We start from the raw sequence: 18,964 nt of genomic DNA on the forward strand, positions 1-18,964 counted from the left end.
CATTTTGTTTCCACACCTCTCGATCTTTAGAAAGGGAAATCGATCGCCGCATCGAGAATGCCTGGAAAAGCTACTGGTCCATGAAACACTACATGAAAGGGGACCTTCCCCTTTCACTCAAGCGAAAATTAGTCGACATGTGTATCTTGCCCGTCCTAACCTACGGTGCGCAAACCTGGTCTCTCACAGAGTGTCAGAAGTCCAAGCTCAAGGTTTGCCAAAGAGCAATGGAGCGTAGTATTTTAGGTATTTTAGGTCGCTCCTTTTAATAACTTTTTATAAGAAAATCGTGAATTCAATCAGTTTATAGTCGGTCTAATACAGATCTAATACTGGATTTCGAACATTATGTTTCCCTCAAATACTATTTTAGCTTTGATGTACGGGAGCCATATGTCCAATGGGGACTATTCAGGACACTCCAGGAATAACATGACGTTTGAGTGCAACGACCCGGACTCCATGCGATGTTGGGACATTCAAATAATTATAGAACACATTTACGATCCTAGTCGAATGTTTACGCTAACGAGAATCTTTGTCTTATAACTTCAGCTTTATTTCTTAAAAAATAGCTGATTTGTTGCCATAAAATCTATAAAATAACGCCCAACGAAATGCGCGAGTGACTTTTCTCATTTCATTGATTCGCATAATGCAGTTTTAACAGGTATCTGAATTCTGGTTATAAAGTATGACTGTGTCAGAGAATAAGCAATTGCCCTTTTAATGCGGTTTCATGTTTGTTTATCATTATAAAGTTTGCTAGTATGTATTGCATGATGACTATGCGAAATTTGATTAACTGGCGTTGCGATTTGTCTACTTATGCTCAGCGAATGTTTTTTTATTAAGGCGAACTGCAGATGCAGGTAATGAAATTGGAACGTGTCTTCGCACACATTTATAGTTGTCTCTCCTAATTATTTAGCCGCTTCGAAGATGGCTACTATGGACGAGAGAATATGCCCAATATTTTTATTATCATTTTGATTGGAATACTAGCTTCTGCCAGCGGTTTCAACCGCTTCCCGTAGGAACCTCTGCACGAACTACTAAATAAATAACCTTTAGCCTTCCTCGATAAATGGGCTATCTAACACTGAAAGAATTTTTCAAATCGGATCAGCAGTTCCTGAGATTAGCGCGTTCAAACAAACAAACTCTTCAGATTCATAATATTAGTTCTCTAGATTCTTGTCGTCGTTCACATTGAAGATATTTTTTTAAGGCGCCGGGAACTCACCTTGCTAACATGACAGTAATATTATCCTCTGCACATGAACCATGGGAGTTCCACTAACGAGGTTGCCAAGCCACAGTGCCTTCACGATATTCAAATGTAGATAAAAAAACTTTACTGGCGCTACTGTCCTTATTTCGTGGCGCGAAGTATATATAAAGTATATAATTATGTTGAAAACTGTGCTTTCATGTGCGACAAAACTTGGCACTTTTCTACTGTTTGCATTTCAAAAGTTTCAATAAATTGTGCTCCATCTGATGCCAGATGTCGATACTTATCCGAAATGATTTACAATGGTCCGGTAAAATAAGGAATCCGGTATAAATCGAAAAGCTTTGAATAAACGGGCAAAGTTAAATAATAAAGTCATAAAGGGGTTTTTAATATTGTGATATTTTTAATGCAATGCGAGATTTTATATTTATATTAGAAAGCTATTGTTACCTACTTACCAGCCTTTGCGACCTGACATCACTTGCTGTGCCATACATGATAAAGCGACTATGCTCCGACCATTCTGTGGTGCAGTTGACAAATGCTGCAAGTCATTACTATTGCTTATGTTGTTCTAAGCTCATGGGATTCCCCTTATTGCCCAGCCATAACACTCTGAAGGTTGGAATCCAGTTTAGCTTTAAAACAGTTAAGCGCATAACTTTTTCTGTGTGCATATATACTACTATGAGAATCTTTAGGGTAACCAAAAGTCACTCACTTTTCCTTGGACGTTATATTCTTACGTTAAACTGACCAGTACTTTACATGGAAACCGAAATCTGCAAAACACTCACAATCCAAACTAATATTATAAATGCGAAAGTAACTCTGTCTGTCTGTCTGTCTGTCTGTCTTTTCTTCACGCCTAAACTACTGAACCGATTTGTGTGAAATTTGGTACAGACATAGTTTGAAACTTGAGAAAGGACATAGGATAGTTTTTATTACAAAAAAAAATAAAAATAAAATTATTCCGGACATATAGCGCCATCTATTGGTCAAATCAAAAATCTGCTGGTAGTCACTATTCCACGCGAACGAAGTTGCGGGCAAAAGCTAGTTATATTATAAAAGGAAAAGTTTGGATGTATAAATGAACGGTACACGCAGATACGGATTTTGATAACTCCTGGCACTAATATAATTTCATCGGCCTAGCCTTTTCTTAACGTCGTTGGGTTCGGCTTCCAGTCTTACTCGATACGGCTGAGTACCAGTGTTTTATATGGAACGAATGCATATCTGTCCTGGGCAACCCGAAGCCCCTTGGTATGTCTTACCGAAAGGCATCGGTATTTCAGGCTTCTGCCAAACCGTAACGACTACTAAAGTTGTTCAAATGACTGATGGAACCCACCAGTTTGACGAGCATTATTTAACGAGGAACACGTCATGATGAGATGGTAGCTTAACCTCATGATCGATTGTCATGCGCAGGTCTCACTTAAACGCGCGAACCGCTTTTAGGTAGGTATAATTCTAAATAAAATGGTTTTATCTAATACAGGAACTTATCACACTCTGTTCGCATGATCCAGAGAGGATGTGACTCGTGTGGCGAGATAAAAAAACTTTACACACCCAAAGGGCGAGGTTATTAGTTCATAGCGAGATATTTACGATACATGCCTACGTAATGGACCGTTAAATGTACATAATATATTTTTTATGATGGACTATATAATATTTTGTGACACATGTTGGAAAAATTGGTATGACATAGCCGCAGTTCACCTTACTATTGTAACTACCTAAGTATTTATGATGCTGTACGGATATTGGATAATTAGTGCGGAACTAGGCCAAGCTAGGCTATCTTAACTTAATGGGTGCTGAGGTAGCCGAAAATATTCAAAAAAGTCCCATCATCATCAAGATTAGCTTTGTGCTTTGTTAATGATCATGCCATAGCTTACCATAATCGGTACCTGTAGACTTCAAACGAAATTGATATTTAATTGGATATTTAATCCGTTGATAGTTATAATTTCATCACTCGTTTTAATTAAAGGAATTAGCCTTTTAACTATATTTCTAAAAGTACATTCTAAACGTTTGAATTTGAATTTCCTAAAAGGTTCTATGGTATTACTGAACAGATCTAACGAGTACTGTATGATTTGCTTCAGGAATTCCACGTAGCATACGTGTTCGTGAAAATGGGCAACTCACCGAGACCTGGACTCTGGATGCTGGAGAAGTCCACGGATTACGGGAAAACATTCAAACCTTGGCAGTATTTCTCCGAATCGCCTCAGTAAGTAACAAATAGCTGGAACTAAGAAAGAACATACGGCACTTTGGCTGAGAAGCACTTATCTAAAATGTTTTTATTGATCCTAACTCTCCTACGTTTTTCTGCAGGGATTGTGAGCGTTATTTCGGCAAGGAGAGTCTTCAACCCATCACCAAAGATGACTCGGTTATTTGCAGCACAGAGTATTCCAAAATTGTACCTCTTGAGGGTGGAGAGGTAAGCCATAACACTATTTTGTTTATTAAGAACTTTAATTCAACTAGCATCACGTTAAACCAATAATGGCTGATTCACTCGGAATGAGTTTTACTTCAAGAATGACTAGCATCAAAACTCCAATAAATTACAAAATACCTGATCACTATCATTCATAAGTAACTGCTACGACTACAGAACAATATAGTCTGGATATAACAGAACTAGAAACTAGTAGCTGAATATTTTTGAATAGACATTACTCGTGATCCCCACTTATATTCTCATCTTATGTACTCTCTTATATTCTCATCTTATGTTATCTCTTATGTACTCACTTATATTCTCATCTTATGTACTCTCTTATGTACTCACTTATGTACTCCTCTTATGTACTCACTTATATACTCCTGTTATGTACTCTCTTATGTACTCACTTATGTACTCCTGTTATGTACTCTCTTATGTACTCACTTATATTCTCATCTTATGTACTCTCTTATGTACTCACTTATGAACTCCTCTTATGTACTCACTTATGTACTCCTGTTATGTACTCACTTATGTACTCCTCTTATGTACTCACTTATTTACTCACTTACGTACTCTCTTATATTCTCATCTTATGTACTCTTATGTACTCTCTTATGTACTCACCTTATGTACTCACTTATGTACTGTCTTATGTACTCTCTTATGTACTCACTTATGTACTCACTTATGTACTCTCTTATCTACTCTCTTGTCTACTCCTGTTCTCTACTCTTATGTACTCCCTTATGTACTCTCTTATCTACTCACTTATATTCTCCTCTTGTGTACTCTCTTATGTACTCCCGTTATGTACTCTCTTAAAGTCAAATCATTTATTTCATTTAGGCCTTTACAAGCACTTATGAACGTCAAAATTATAACTAAGTTTGATTCTAGTTGCCCATTCCAAAAGTAGCTTCCTATGGAGAAGAACGGGCAAGAAACTCCATGGTTACTCTTTTTTAAAAAATAATATAGTATTACAGTTTGTATGTATTGATACATACAGTAAAAGCATGCGAAGATCATGTAGAATCGCAAAGACAAATGAGGATAAAGTGACAATTAAAATGCTACATGGTGTTCACATTTACAAATTGGTTTATATTTTGGTACAAAGTTACAAACAAATTTTAATAATCAAAAGATGAATACAATTTTATTTGCTGGTGTAGTTTTAATTTGTTAATTAATTAGATATTGTCAGTATGTCCTATGGAGCAGGACCAGCATGTTTCCAAGCATTTTTATCTTGAATGTAATCTTCTAATTTATAATATGCTTGCTTACAAAGTGTGGCTTTTATATGAGTTTTAAACCGCAAGTCATTCAATTCCAGAATGTTGTCTGGTATTTTATTATAACATTTGACACAATATCCCATGAAAGATGTATGTACTTTAGATAATCTAAACTGCGGGATAGCTAACTTATTTTTATTTCTAGTGTTATAATTATGTCTATCACATATTTTATCAAACAAATGTAAGTTTTTCCTAACATACATGATATTTTCATAAATAAATTGGCAAGGTACGGTCATGATATTAATTTTTTTAAACAGTTCCCTAAGAGATTCACGACCACGTAAGTTGTACATAGCTCTGACCGCTCTTATGTACTCTCTAATGTACTCCTCTTATGTACTCACTTATGTACTCACTTATGTACTCACTTATGTACTCTCTTATGTGCTATTTAAATATACTCCTGTTATGTACTCTCTTATGTACTCACTTATATTCTCATCCTATGTACTCTGTTATGTACTCACTTATATTCTCATCCTATGTACTCTGTTATGTACTCACTTATATTCTCATATTATGTACTCCTGTTATGTACTCTCTTATGTACACACTTATGTACTCTCTTATATTCTGTTTTGTTCTCGTATATGTAAAGATCTCATGATGATGATGAAATTTTTGTGCTCAAGTATTTTTAATTTTGGATTTAGTAAGGTACTAAGTAGCATGTGTACTATCAACATTTCTCATGTCTGACTAGAAGATGCTTCCAAAGTAAACGGCCCATTAAGAGGCGCATAACAATTTCCTAGAATATCAACTAGCACGTTTGTTCATCATTTTAAACGCATACTAAGTATTCTATTTACAATGCAGCAACTTAATGTCGAGACATAATAAAAGCTCGTATTGATTACATATTTGCCTGCAACCAGAGCGTTCGTTGATGGACCGTGCAACAAAAATCGGTGGTGTCAATTACAACCTGAATACGACATACATTTTTGCATCACGTAAAAATTTTGAAATCTTAATAAATTGCTCCTGGGCAGAATGCCATGTCACCAGTGTATATTGCACGCTTCTCAAATACATTTTAATTAGGTGTTCAATAAAAATAAATCATTCAATATTGTTGTCGTTGTCAAGTTACATTCGTAATCTCTTTTTAGACAAAGAAAAATGACTGTAGTAGAAGACGACGCCACTCCCTTGGGCCTCATTTACGGAGACGCGGGGCGTCGCGCGTTGCGTTGAGCGGCGCAGCCCGCACTGAATTCAAATACATATATGGCGTTGTATGAGTGCGTTTACGGAGAAGCGATTTTAGACGCGTTTGTTTGAATTAGGGCGTTTTTTGCGGCCGAGCCCGCCGATGGCACCGACGCATCACACGCGGCGTTTATCGCGGCGGCGCACGCAGCGGCAATTCTCGATGAAGCTATGTCCGGGGCGGAATCTTCTGTCAGTCTTATTTATTTAGATTTGATCGAGGCGAGCGTGCGCCGCCGCGATGCCACGCTAGAGGATTAGTCGCGGGCGCCGCGGCGGGCACCGCCACGCTTCCCGTCTCGCTTCTCTATGAACATGGTCGTATATTGTTATAAGTTTGTGTTTACGCGTGCGATGAGGCGTGCCGCTTCACGCGCCGCCCCACCGTAAACAGAAAAAACGTTCGACGCGCCGCGAGACGCCACGCCACACGCGACGCGAGACGCCCCGCGTCACCGTAAATGAGGCCTTAGTTTTGGGCTGCAACTGTCTTCATCTCATCTCATCCCTCCCGCGAAGTGAGAAAACCAACGAAGTCATTTCTCACAACTCACTCAATTGCCAAGATATTCTCCGTTAGAATTCTTCATCCCCAAGCTAATTTATTCTTCCCTTTCAGATCCCGATATCGTTACTGAACTACCGTCCATCAGCGAACACATACTTCAACTCGTCAGTGCTGCAGGAGTGGACCAGGGCCACCAATGTTCGGCTGCGTCTGCTGAGGACTAAGAACCTGCTCGGACACCTCATGTCAGTGGCGAGGCAAGATCCCACCGTAACACGAAGAGTGAGTTCAATTTTTTGTTGAAAACTTTTATACGGTCTTAGGTAAATAAAAAAATGCGAGTTTTATTTGTAACGACTCAAATTGAGATAATTACTACAGTGAATATCAAAACGAATGCATACACTTTTGACGTTAAAAAACTTACTCTTGTTGTACACACTAGGTATCAAATTCTCAATAACAATCGTACTGGTATTGTTTCTGTTTCTTCCAAATAAAACTTGTAATTTACCCGTTATTTATAGCCAAACACTGAGACTTCAACTTTTAATACGTGCCTTTTGAAAATACTATTTTAGGCCTGGCCCTGTCAGTTTCGTTCTCTCATTGTTTCATTCTTCAACGACATGAGTTAAAACTCATGAAAATTTCTCTCAGTGTTAGATAGCCCATTTAGCGAGGAAGGCTATAGGCTACTTTTTATCCCGGTACGGGAAGTAGTTCCTACGGGATGCGGGTGAAACCGCTGGCAGAAGCTAGTGTACAATAAGTTAAAATCTCACATTAAAGACCTACCAATGAGCATATTTAAGAAGTTCCTCATTGATAAATGTTTTTATACAGTTAAAGAGTACCTAGAGGAGTAATAGATTTATAATATAAGCTATTAGATTATAACAGCCAGTTTCTTCATCAAAAGTAAAAAAGCCAAAGTAATGTCATAAAGTAAAAGTAACGGTCAAATTCGTTTTTTCAAGTCTAAAGTAACAGCAAAACTAATAGAAAAAAACGAATTTGACCGTTTCTTTTACTTTATGTCATTACTTTGGCTTTTACTTTTGATGAAGAAACTGGCTGTAAGAACTTAAAATATTTGCATGACTAAATTATAAGTCGAATATAGAGAGACCCAATTTTTTTATTGTATCGACCGTATAATAATGTACCTATATTCTGGCAGATAAATAAATTTAATTTCACTTAATTTCAGTACTTCTACAGTATCAAAGACATCAGTATCGGAGGTCGTTGCATGTGCAACGGTCATGCGGACACGTGCGAGCCGGCCGACCCGGCCACCAACAGCAACATTCTGGAGTGTGTGTGTCAACACAATACGTGCGGCCCTCAGTGCGCCGAGTGCTGTCGAGGCTTCGAGCAGAAAAAGTGGAGGATCTCACAGCACTGGGACAGGTTTACTTGTGAACGTGAGTAGTATTCACGACCTCTGCTATACTCATCATCATCATCCTCCGAGCCTTTTTCCCAACTATGTTGAGGTCGGCTTCCAGTCTAACCGGATTCAGCTGAGTACCAGTTTTGTACAAGGAGCGACTGCCCTATCTGACCCCCTCAACCCAATATCAATTAGCACTTCGACTAGAGGGAACGAACGAACAAAATCTACTAATTTCAAGACAATGCCGCGCGCGGCTTACGAAATTCGTCGGCCGCGCGCGACTGTCGCGGGCCTCGGCAGCGGTGCCATACATTTTCATAGGTTGACTATTGTCGCGCGCGGTTGATGACTGTCGTAGGCCGCGCTCGGCTGCGACAGCCGCGATCCACGGAATTCTACCTTTACTCTTTAATTATAGAGACAAGAAACTAATTTTAACTACGACTTTACTCTGACAATAACGCACCCCGACTAAAGCCCTTACAAGCTCGATTGCTGACTTTAGCGATCTTATGACTAACAAGTTTATTTGTTCAGCGTGCAACTGCCACAACCACTCAACGGAATGCGAGTACGACCCTGAAGTGGATAGACAGAAGCTGTCCTTGGACATCTACGGCAAGTACGAAGGCGGTGGCGTCTGCAAGAACTGTCAGCATAATACGCAAGGCATCAACTGCAACCAGTGCATGCCTACATTCTATAGGCCACAAGGAAAGAGTTGGAATGAAACTGATGTCTGCCAGCGTAAGTATTATATACGTTAAAGACTTTTTTTTCAGCCAGCCTAGTCTACGGTTGGTTCTTTTAAGGCATTGTTTTTAATCCCAGCTAGTTGAACAATTCAATTAGTTTTAAGTCACGTAAAAAAACCATGAACATTTCGAATTTTATGTTTATTCATTCAGCTTAATAATTAAACATAATCATAATTAAATATAGCCTTATAAAAAAAAACACTCCGCTGCATTTGTGAACTCTCTACTGCGACCATACTTAAAAGGTTGGAAACATTTAACATGGCAATCTTTGCCCAAATTTATTTTAAAATCTTGGACAGCATCATTAGTTAGGTACTTCCGAGCACCGAAAATATGTACTAACAAGCTTCCGCCCGCGGCTTCGCCCGCGTGGCGTATTGATAAAAAGTCTGTGTTAATCTAGGGTATCACCTATCTACATACCAAGAATATAAAAGAATAACAAACATACATCTATACATTCTCACAAACTTTCACATTTATAATTATATAAATTATGATATTGGTAGGATTATCCTAAAAGATGATCATTTCACGTTTCTAGCCTGCAACTGTGACTTACACTTCTCAACCGGTAATTGTGAGGACTTGTCCGGCTGGTGCGAGTGTCGTGTAGAGTTCAAGCCCCCTAACTGCGACTCCTGTGCTTACGGGTACTTCGACTTCCCTAACTGCAAGCCTTGTACGTGCAACCTCAACGGCACTGACGGTCAGCAGTGCACGCCTGTTGATGGACTGGTTAGTTATTTTTTTCTAGCTTCTGCCAGCGACCGAATAAAACGCATATAGCCTTCCTCGATAAATGGGCTATCTTACACTTAAATAGTTTTTCAAATCGGTCCAGTACTTCCTGAGATTAGCGCGTTCAAACAAACAAATAATCTCTTTAGCTTTATAATATTAGTATCCATGAATTATATGTACATTTATTTATGAAACCTAGGATAAATATTTGATTCAGGTCTATTCTGGCTTGACGTAAATCTATCTGTCTTTATTGCCAATTCAATAATTCAATTGCATGTTGATTTGTGAAAAGTTTCCAATACAGGAATACTTTTAGAGATAACACATTATTGTTCCCAACAGTGCCCATGCAAATACAACTATGCTGGGAAATCGTGCGAGATTTGTGCTGACGGATATTATTCACCGGAATGCAAAAGTAAGTACTTTTTAACTTAAGGGTCCGTTCAGACAGACCGGCTCGAAGAGAAGAGCAAATTCTTAACGCGCTGAAAATCTACTTAGTATTTGTAGTAAGGTTTATTTTTGGATGTGCACTGCGTTTGTCATTAAGAATGCTCGAAGGCGCTCGGTGTGAAATAATAAGAGGAGCCGACCGGCTCCGATCGCGTACTTTTTCTTGACGTTTGGCTCCGATTGCATGCTCTCCGAGCCGGTCTGTTTGAACGGACCCTAAGGAAGATGAAAAGTCCATAGTAATGTCTTAGATTTCAAGATGGATTTAACAAAATTAATGCTATATCTTTGACACTAGATTGCGAGTGTAACTCAGTGGGCTCGGTGTCACCTGTGTGTGACAAGGTTAGTGGCAACTGCACTTGCAAGAGCAAATACAGTGGAAGGACTTGCGACATGTGTGAATTTGGATATTACAACTACCCGACTTGCAAACGTGAGTATTTCTATTTACTTCTCTAAATCCCATAATTCTCTCAATCATATTCCTTTTTAGTGCGGATAACAATAACCGATATCGCCGTTGTCCATTTGTTTGCGAGTATATAAGAAAGCACGCAGGGGTACTATATGATTTACTTCATAAGGAAATTAATTATATATAGGGGTAATACATTAGGAACTTTAAAATGATTTATAATGGATTATATATTAGATTAGTTATTATGTACCCTTATGTACAACGAAGCCCGAACTCTAACCGATAAGAAATAGGTTAGACCTCACTTTGCTTACCACTGTACTTGGTGTACCCGCCATGATGATGGTTATATCTAGTTCTCACCGAATCTAAGCGGATACAACCAAGTATAACCGCATATGGCCGGTTACCCCTGGCCAGCTAAGCTTAGGCAAGATGTAGTCGCGTTTCGGGCTTTAAACGTAAATTAAACAATACTATGTCAGTGATCTTTCACTTATTCCGTTTTTAACACGCTTATATTAGCTTCACTTGTAACTATGTATGTAAGAAAATCTTGGAATCTTAATTTGACCCACTTCCCAGCCTTCGATTGGGATGAAATTTTGCACACGCTCCGAGTTCTGATGACTTTACATGACGTAAGAAACGTTGCAAAAAGCGTGTTTTTCAGTTTTTTTTTAACTACATATTTCTTTTTATTTTTAACCAACTGCATAAAATGTAATATTAATTGCTATGCCTGTTTCAAGAATGCAACTGTGATGTAAGCGGAACACAGGCTCGTATCTGTGATGACACTATCGGCACGTGCATCTGTAAGACTGGCTTCGGAGGTGCGCGGTGTGATCAGTGCTTGAATGGGTAAGTTTTTACAATATCACCAAATATCAAATCTATTGTTATTCTTATTCTTCAAGGAATCGCAGATCTAGATAGGTATTCCTTGCTTAAGATACGATTGAAAATTTTGAAAAAATTACCAATGTGTAAAATCTTATACGAATTCGATGTGAAGCCTAGCCTTTAAATTCATAAAAAATCATATCCTGACTTCCAAAAACTGACTATAGTTTACCATACTGTTATCACAAAGACTTATTACGCAGAAAGGCTAACCTGCATAACTGCATCGTTTGTCAAAATTCCATGACAGAGATACCAGGTACAGATACATATGAATTCCTTAATAGCTTCTACATGGAAGTCCGCGACCGCGAGCGTCTCTGCGTGCCTTGCAATTGCGACTCCACCGGGTCCACCTCGACCAGTTGTTCAGCCGACGGAAAGTGCAACTGCCTCGCTAACTTTGGTGGGAAGCAGTGCGATCAGTGCTCCCCAGGGTATTATAAGTACCCTGAGTGTTTGCGTAAGTACACCCAGTTATTTTATCAAATGTATGCTTGTCTACCGTAGTGTTTATATTGATATTATACCTCGTTCTTTTCAATTTTTTTTAAACAAGCTGAACCAAATAATTTTTAAGAAGAGTCTAGTAATATCTGGTGGAATAACTTTCAGTAGCAAAAATAATTCAGAACTCAATCCTTAGAAGTTACTTTACAACTTTAGCCATATTTTTCTGTCAGTATATCACATGCTATAAAAAAGCCTGAACGTTTTCATGCAATTGTCATTGATATGGTGTAATAGGATTAATAGGAATGATTTCCATGCTTCATTTGTACCTTCACTCTAATTACTTTTCCATGAAATAGCATGCAACTGTGACGTGTCTGGTTCCATCGGGTCGACGTGCGATGATAACGGACAATGCCACTGCAAGCCGAACTTCGATGGCGCCAAGTGTGACAAGTGTAAAGAACAGTATTACAACTACCCCGCCTGTGAGGAGTGCAACTGTGACCCTAGAGGAGTCATTGCTAGCTTTGCTGGTAAGTGAGCTGATTAAGTACTCACAGTTACCTGTGTACGTGTATGAAAAGGAATCTCTCTTGCCCTTGATCACATCATCATTTGAAAAGTCATTTCAAAAGGCAAGTTAGTTGTAATCTAGGCTATGGATTTTATTAGCCTTAGCTACATATTTTATCATGGTACGCGTAACTGGAAACAGCTACATGATCAGTACCATTTTTTGTCTGTTGTGCAAATTCTATATTTATGCGATCGTAATTATATACACGAAGATTATTTTAACCCCGAGGAGCAAAGAATTTCATCAAACCTCCTGAAATTCTCTAAGTACGCAGCAACACATTTTTGTTATAATTTTCACAGGTTGTGGCTCAGTCCCTGCTGGTGAACTATGCCAGTGCAAAGATCGAGTGCAAGGGCGTATCTGTAATGACTGCAAGCCTCTCTTCTGGAACCTGCAAGAGTACAATCCATTTGGTTGTGAAGGTACGTAAGCTTGTAAAGATCAGTACTACCGTAAAACTTCAACCTTGATATTTAATGGTATCTACTTCAAAGAGCGTATTAATTGAAATAAGTTGAAATCGTATTAAAGTATTTCATAAAATTCTTTATTTTCCCGCTAGATTGTAACTGCCACTTGGCTGGTACTCTGGGAGGGCTGGGGTCCTGCAACACTCGATCTGGACAATGTAGGTGTAAAATGAACGTGGGAGACCGCCAGTGCAACCAATGTCAAGATGGCTTCTACAAACTTGATACGAACAACGTTTATGGATGTACTGGTAAGAAAATCCGAAGTTTAAGTTCTATATATACTATTATATTCTATACATAATTACATACTATTATATATTGTTGACATAATATTATGGGCTTTGTCGAGTATACGTTTTAGCCCAGAACCTTTTAGCGATCGTCGGAATATTTCTGGTTTTTGTAAGTTATCAGAATATTTTTAAAACTTATGATTTGTATTGTCACATGAAACTTTTAAAATTAACGGATTTATAGGTCATGTAGGAAATTAAATAAGAAATTCAGCTTAATATTATGAAGGCCTCAACGCCAGTTAATAAGTACTATCCATCAACACAGAATGTGACTGCGACATCGGAGGTTCAATCGACAACATCTGTGACAAGAACACCGGTCAGTGCCGCTGTCACTCCAGGGTCGAAGGTCGCCGCTGTGACAGACCCATCCGTGCCCATTACTTCCCAACGCTCCACCAGTTCCAATATGAAGTAGAAGAAGGATACACGCAGTCTGGACCAGTGAGATACAGAAACTCTGATGAAGTCTTCCCTAATTACTCTTGGAAGGGTTACGTCGTGTTCTCTATGCTCCAGGTTAGTGCTTTTCATTAGGAAAGTCTTCATCATCATAAATGGGAACAATGAACCTTGACGATTTATCAATGTAACAAATAATCTTGCATCGACCAATTACTGAAGTTACTGTTTTTCTCCTAGAACGAGGTGACGAATAGAGTACTGATTCCCAAATCGTCTTTGTATCGCATGGTGCTGAAATACGCAAACCCTCTGCAAGACACTGTTATTGCGAGCATTATCGTCACCCCGGACAGCATCGGCGATATTCAGCAGAAGTAAGTACTTTTAGCTTAATACTCAGACATACATACAAATCTCATAAGCGATTGCTGGTGATACCAAGCGCTTATAGATAGATTCATTCCGAAATAGATAAGTAGATTAAAAGGCTGACAGCACCCGAATCAAAATACTTACGAAAGAGAAGCTTGATGACGTGACGTTCGTAACGTCTGTAACATAATATAAATTAGTAGTTTTAAAATGAGTTGAGTAGTCAAATATTTTTGGTGGAAGATCATTTTAAGAGGTATACAATTTTACAATTTTTTGTATCGAGAAAACTTTTCGAGAACGTGTTTTGATTTTTTTTGGCAAAAAAAATGTTTGAGACGAGTCAATTTGGGTGTGGTAAGCGCCTTACAAATGCAACGCATACCATTTCGACCGATGTCTCTTATTAGCAATGTTTCTGCATCGGTCCTGCTGTCACATAAGCTTTTATCCCTGATTGTATAGTATCAAATATGTAACTGAACTGGATATAAAAACAAAATCAAATATTCCACAGGTTCAACGTAGCATTGCGGCCAACAAACAAACCGCAACTGGTGACTGTAGCTGGTGATAAGGGCATCGCTCCATCACCCTTCGTCATGAACCCTGGTAGCTGGATGATCACCATCAAGACCACTAAAGAAGTCATGATTGTGAGTATGAGATTAATAATAATTATACAAGGTATATGCATGTTGATAGGGTTAAAAAATAGTGATTCTGATTAGTCCGCATTTTAGATTGGCCAACAATATTAGACACGTTTTTTTTTTAAATTAAAATATAACGAAACAAAGATTGAGAGTGGGAGCTAGTGACGTCACGTCTGTGTCAGATATGTACTTGGAAGTGACGTACCTAACTCAAAATTCAATCGTGTTTCTTGTTTGTGAGAGAAAATAAACGTTATCTAAAAGACGTACTAATTACTTTTTTTTCGGTCATCATGCCTATTTTACTGAAGATGGGGTCAGCTTCCATTGTGAACGCTTTCTTACGAGTACCAGTATCTTTCATAGAGCGACTGTCTCTTTGACTTTACCAGATAACACAATACCCTCGGCCGGACTGAGTTACGGATCCTATACCTGGTGTTCCGCTTGTATATTCTAAAGACAGGACCACTTGTCTATACCTTGCAGTTTAAGAATACCTTCTTTGATGGAAACTCCAAAAACATATTGACATAATCCTCCTTTTTCCAGGATTACTTCGTGCTGATTCCCGAAGCGTACTACGAAGCGACGGTTCTAACGAAGTTGGTGGACAAGCCTTGTGTGATTGGCGACAAGAAGCTTTGCAGGCACTTCGCCTATCCGAGCCTGTTTGGCAGACCCACCGCTGACGTCAGCGGCCTCAGCACCTCTGTTACCGGTTACATCGACGATGTTGAAGTTAGTACTACTGGATATTATAACATCTGTAAACTGATATTTTTAATGAAAAAAAGAAAGTGCTTTAATGTTGGTTGTTTTGCCTTATTTTAAAGTTTTTCATAAAAATTAACAGCAAAGTCATTCTTCATTAATGGAGAAAATTATCGACACGAATGAACTAATTTGTTTTCTGTCATGTAAATTTTACAATACTAATAAGTATACTTTTGAAGTGTTAGGTACTAAGTACAATAAAACTGAAACCCTTTCATCATCAATGATTTTCTTTCTTCAGCAACTTAACGAGCTACAAGCGTCAGCGGAATCAATCCCAATCTTAAGCAATGACGAGATCCAGTACAACATGAAGATAGACCCTCCTGGGCCTTACATTCTCATCATCGAATACGTGACTCCTATCAACCGTACAGCCGAAAGTGTTAACGAGATAGAAGTAGCCTACAATACCAGCTATTCCTTCGCACCGCGAGGACCGATCACTGTTAGATTCCAGTCCGGAGACCAGCAGGAGACTGATGCGATTGTGAACCTCAATGATTGTCCGTACACGGCGGCTTGCCGACAGGCTGTTGTAGATGATCTGTCTAAGATACAGGTGTTCAATATTCAAGAGGCAAACAATGTCATTTATTTGATGGTAAGTTTTGTTTTGGCACCTATAAAAATCTCTTCATTTAATTAATTCATGTAACGTAAGCAGAAGTTGTCACGTCTTAGAAGTGTTTTATAAATATAACAAATATGAATTTGTAAATACGTAAACATAAGTAAACAATTTTAGTGATAGATATAATATAAATAAATCCTTAGTAAGCTAAATAAAAATGTACCCATTTGTAACATAACTGTAGAAACGTTACATTTATTTATTTTTTACTACCCATTTTGTATTATTTATTTATTAAAAACAAGACAAGATATCTACGTGCAACATTACAGAGTAACAGTAAAACTTCAAAAAAATATAGCTAAAAGTAATTTCAATTCAATAACAAAAAAAGATGAAGTGCAAACAGGTTTTATTCAGCTGTGATACGAGGGGCACATGTAATTGGCTGAAAAAAAGTTCAAATCACCTTTTTTTTGCTTTTAGCGTTCATTTGTTTTTATTTGCAACATTTTCATCACAGGTTACATGATATTTTGTTTCGGTTATTTTAATGGAAGCCAATTAATTTTAATTTACAGTTTTTATCGATTTTCTGTTCCTTATTTAAAAGAATGATTAAAAATATTTTAGCAATAGTTCTTTGATGCAAACCTTTATAATTTATGTGTGTTTCAGGGCGACCGCGATACTTTAGTAGGCATTAAATCTATTGTGGCGATCCCAGAGACTGAATGGCATTTAGACTACATAACTCCTCGACCATACTGTTTGAGACGCAACGGAAAATGCGAACCAGCCAACTTTGCTGCTTCTGTCGACTCTAAGAAGGTAAATAACATCTAATGTTATCTCTTCCGATTACATTTAGTTGCCAAGACCTCTCAAGTATGAGCGCGCTTGTTCGATTCCAGGTCAGGCAAGTACCAGTGCCACTTTTCTAAGTTTGCATGTCATTTCTTATCTTGAAGGGTTTTCCATCTCGAGAAAACCTGGATTATAGCATTCAGCAATCCTTTTCAGTGTGAGAAGAGGCCTGTGCCCAGCAGGACAACGAAAGGGTTGATGATGATTAACGTGTTAGTTAATATGAAGTAAAAAATATAGTCCAGGGTTGACCAGAAAGGGCAGTTGAAAGACAGTGAACTAGAATCGAACTTAGTTATATTGCTGACGTTCATAAGTGCTTGTGGAGGTCTAAATGATTTGACTTTGACTTTGAGTGAAACATTGACTTTAATAACATTTTTCCCACAGATTGAAATCGAATCCGGCACGGGTGGTGACCGAGACATTCGGCCCCCGAGCCTCGACAACGCGACGGCAGTAATATACTTGATACCTGATGCTGAACCCGTGAGGATCGAGTCCAAGATACCAGCGGCTGGAGACTACATGTTCATGGTGCATTACTATCAGCCCGTGCATCCCGGTAAGTTGGTAGATTATATGTAATTACTAGCGACCCGCCCCGGCTCCGCACGGGATAACAGTATCTCCCCACAATTTAATGCCTGTTATTTGACATATATTATAAACATTCCTGTTCAATGGCTCTATCTATTCAAAAAACCGCATGGAAATCGGTTGCGTAGTTTTGAAGATTTAAGCGTACAAACGGCCTTAGGGATATAGGTACAGAAATAGCGATTTTGTTTTATAATATGTAGTGATATATAATATATAATATGTAGTGATATGTAGTTTTGTATCTCTGTTCTAATAAACAGTAAGTCTATAGTGAACAACTGGTCCCAGTTCATTCACTTTTCACAATATAACAACCTGGTCCAGTAGATAAAGCTGGTACAAAAAGTTAGCTTAATTCAAACACAAAATCTTTATTGCGAACTAAAACGAACTCGAACAAAAGATCTTATAAGTAAGTGCTTTCTTAAGGCTACTACACACATGCCGCCGGTTTCATGCCGAGCGGCTATGCCGCCGGCAATACAAGCGGTACAAAATCGTTTTTTTTTTATTGGTTGGTCATGCTGGCGGCTTCTTTGTGCGGCAAAGCAGCGGCGGTTTTGTATGCCGCCGGGTGAACGGTGGCTTGGGCGGCGGTTTGCCCGGCGGCACTGTGTTTAGAACTTAGGTGCCTGTTGTACACCCTAGTAAAAAATACTCATCACCTTCCAGAAAGTACAATCAACGTAGCGGTAAAGACTGACACCCAGCAGTTTGACACGAACATGGTTGTCCAGCACTGTCCGTCCAGCACCGGCTGTCGGTCACTTCTCAAGCTGCCCGACGGGACCAAACACTTCCCCGTAGCTGATAACTTCACCATTACATTCTGGGTAAGGATTTGTGCTTTTACTAAGGTGACGGGAAAGGTCTTCGATAGTTTGCAGTGTAAAGTAAATAGTCACAGAGATTCAGATCATCTCGATAAATTTTAAGCGGATAGAACTGAAGGCATTGTACATCATCGATTTTTCCTCGACTATGCAATCTTAACGCGCTTAAAACTTAGCTTAACTTGTAACTGTGTATGTAAGAAAATCTTGGAATCTTAATTTGACCCACTTCCCGGTCTTCTATTAAGAAAAAATTTTGCACACGCTCTGAGTTCTGATGACAATACACAAGCGGTTTTTAAGTTTTTTAAACTATTAATTGTTATAGTACACTTTTGACTGCCTCTATCTATCTATCATGAATTCCTGACAAGAAAGTCTTCAAAAACATTTAAAGATTTAAAAACGCCATTTTCGTTATCCAGGGCAACAACAGCAAGGGTCTATGGATCGATTACGTGCTCGTGGTCGCGGCACCAGACTTCGTGGACTCTGCTCTCACTGAAGCAAACGTGGTGGATTACACGAGGGAGTTCATCGAGAAGTGTGCCAATAACCACTACCATATCGGTTCCAATGAGACTGGTTAGTTTTCTTTCATTATCTTCTATAGTCCAGTTG

At 38.6% G+C, this 18,964-nt stretch overlaps 1 protein-coding gene across 1 annotated transcript in view; it reads left to right on the plus strand.

Annotated features, from left to right (window-relative positions):
* Window positions 1-18,964, plus strand: part of LOC124645425 (laminin subunit alpha) — a 52,996-nt gene that overhangs the window by 5,468 nt on the left and 28,564 nt on the right. The window contains exons 3-24 of the mRNA XM_047185229.1: window positions 3,373-3,500; window positions 3,608-3,716; window positions 6,870-7,040; window positions 7,972-8,188; window positions 8,698-8,907; window positions 9,466-9,659; window positions 10,011-10,086; window positions 10,423-10,560; window positions 11,298-11,409; window positions 11,739-11,914; window positions 12,264-12,440; window positions 12,787-12,909; window positions 13,050-13,208; window positions 13,522-13,775; window positions 13,899-14,035; window positions 14,551-14,689; window positions 15,242-15,430; window positions 15,708-16,070; window positions 16,719-16,871; window positions 17,298-17,472; window positions 18,183-18,343; window positions 18,769-18,928. Coding sequence (XP_047041185.1) covers window positions 3,373-3,500; window positions 3,608-3,716; window positions 6,870-7,040; window positions 7,972-8,188; window positions 8,698-8,907; window positions 9,466-9,659; window positions 10,011-10,086; window positions 10,423-10,560; window positions 11,298-11,409; window positions 11,739-11,914; window positions 12,264-12,440; window positions 12,787-12,909; window positions 13,050-13,208; window positions 13,522-13,775; window positions 13,899-14,035; window positions 14,551-14,689; window positions 15,242-15,430; window positions 15,708-16,070; window positions 16,719-16,871; window positions 17,298-17,472; window positions 18,183-18,343; window positions 18,769-18,928 — 3,721 coding nt within the window. The remainder of the gene's footprint in view (window positions 1-3,372; window positions 3,501-3,607; window positions 3,717-6,869; window positions 7,041-7,971; window positions 8,189-8,697; window positions 8,908-9,465; window positions 9,660-10,010; window positions 10,087-10,422; window positions 10,561-11,297; window positions 11,410-11,738; window positions 11,915-12,263; window positions 12,441-12,786; window positions 12,910-13,049; window positions 13,209-13,521; window positions 13,776-13,898; window positions 14,036-14,550; window positions 14,690-15,241; window positions 15,431-15,707; window positions 16,071-16,718; window positions 16,872-17,297; window positions 17,473-18,182; window positions 18,344-18,768; window positions 18,929-18,964) is intronic.

Source organism: Helicoverpa zea, chromosome 31, assembly GCF_022581195.2.
Source record: "Helicoverpa zea isolate HzStark_Cry1AcR chromosome 31, ilHelZeax1.1, whole genome shotgun sequence".
NCBI classification, from domain to species: Eukaryota; Metazoa; Arthropoda; class Insecta; order Lepidoptera; family Noctuidae; genus Helicoverpa; species Helicoverpa zea.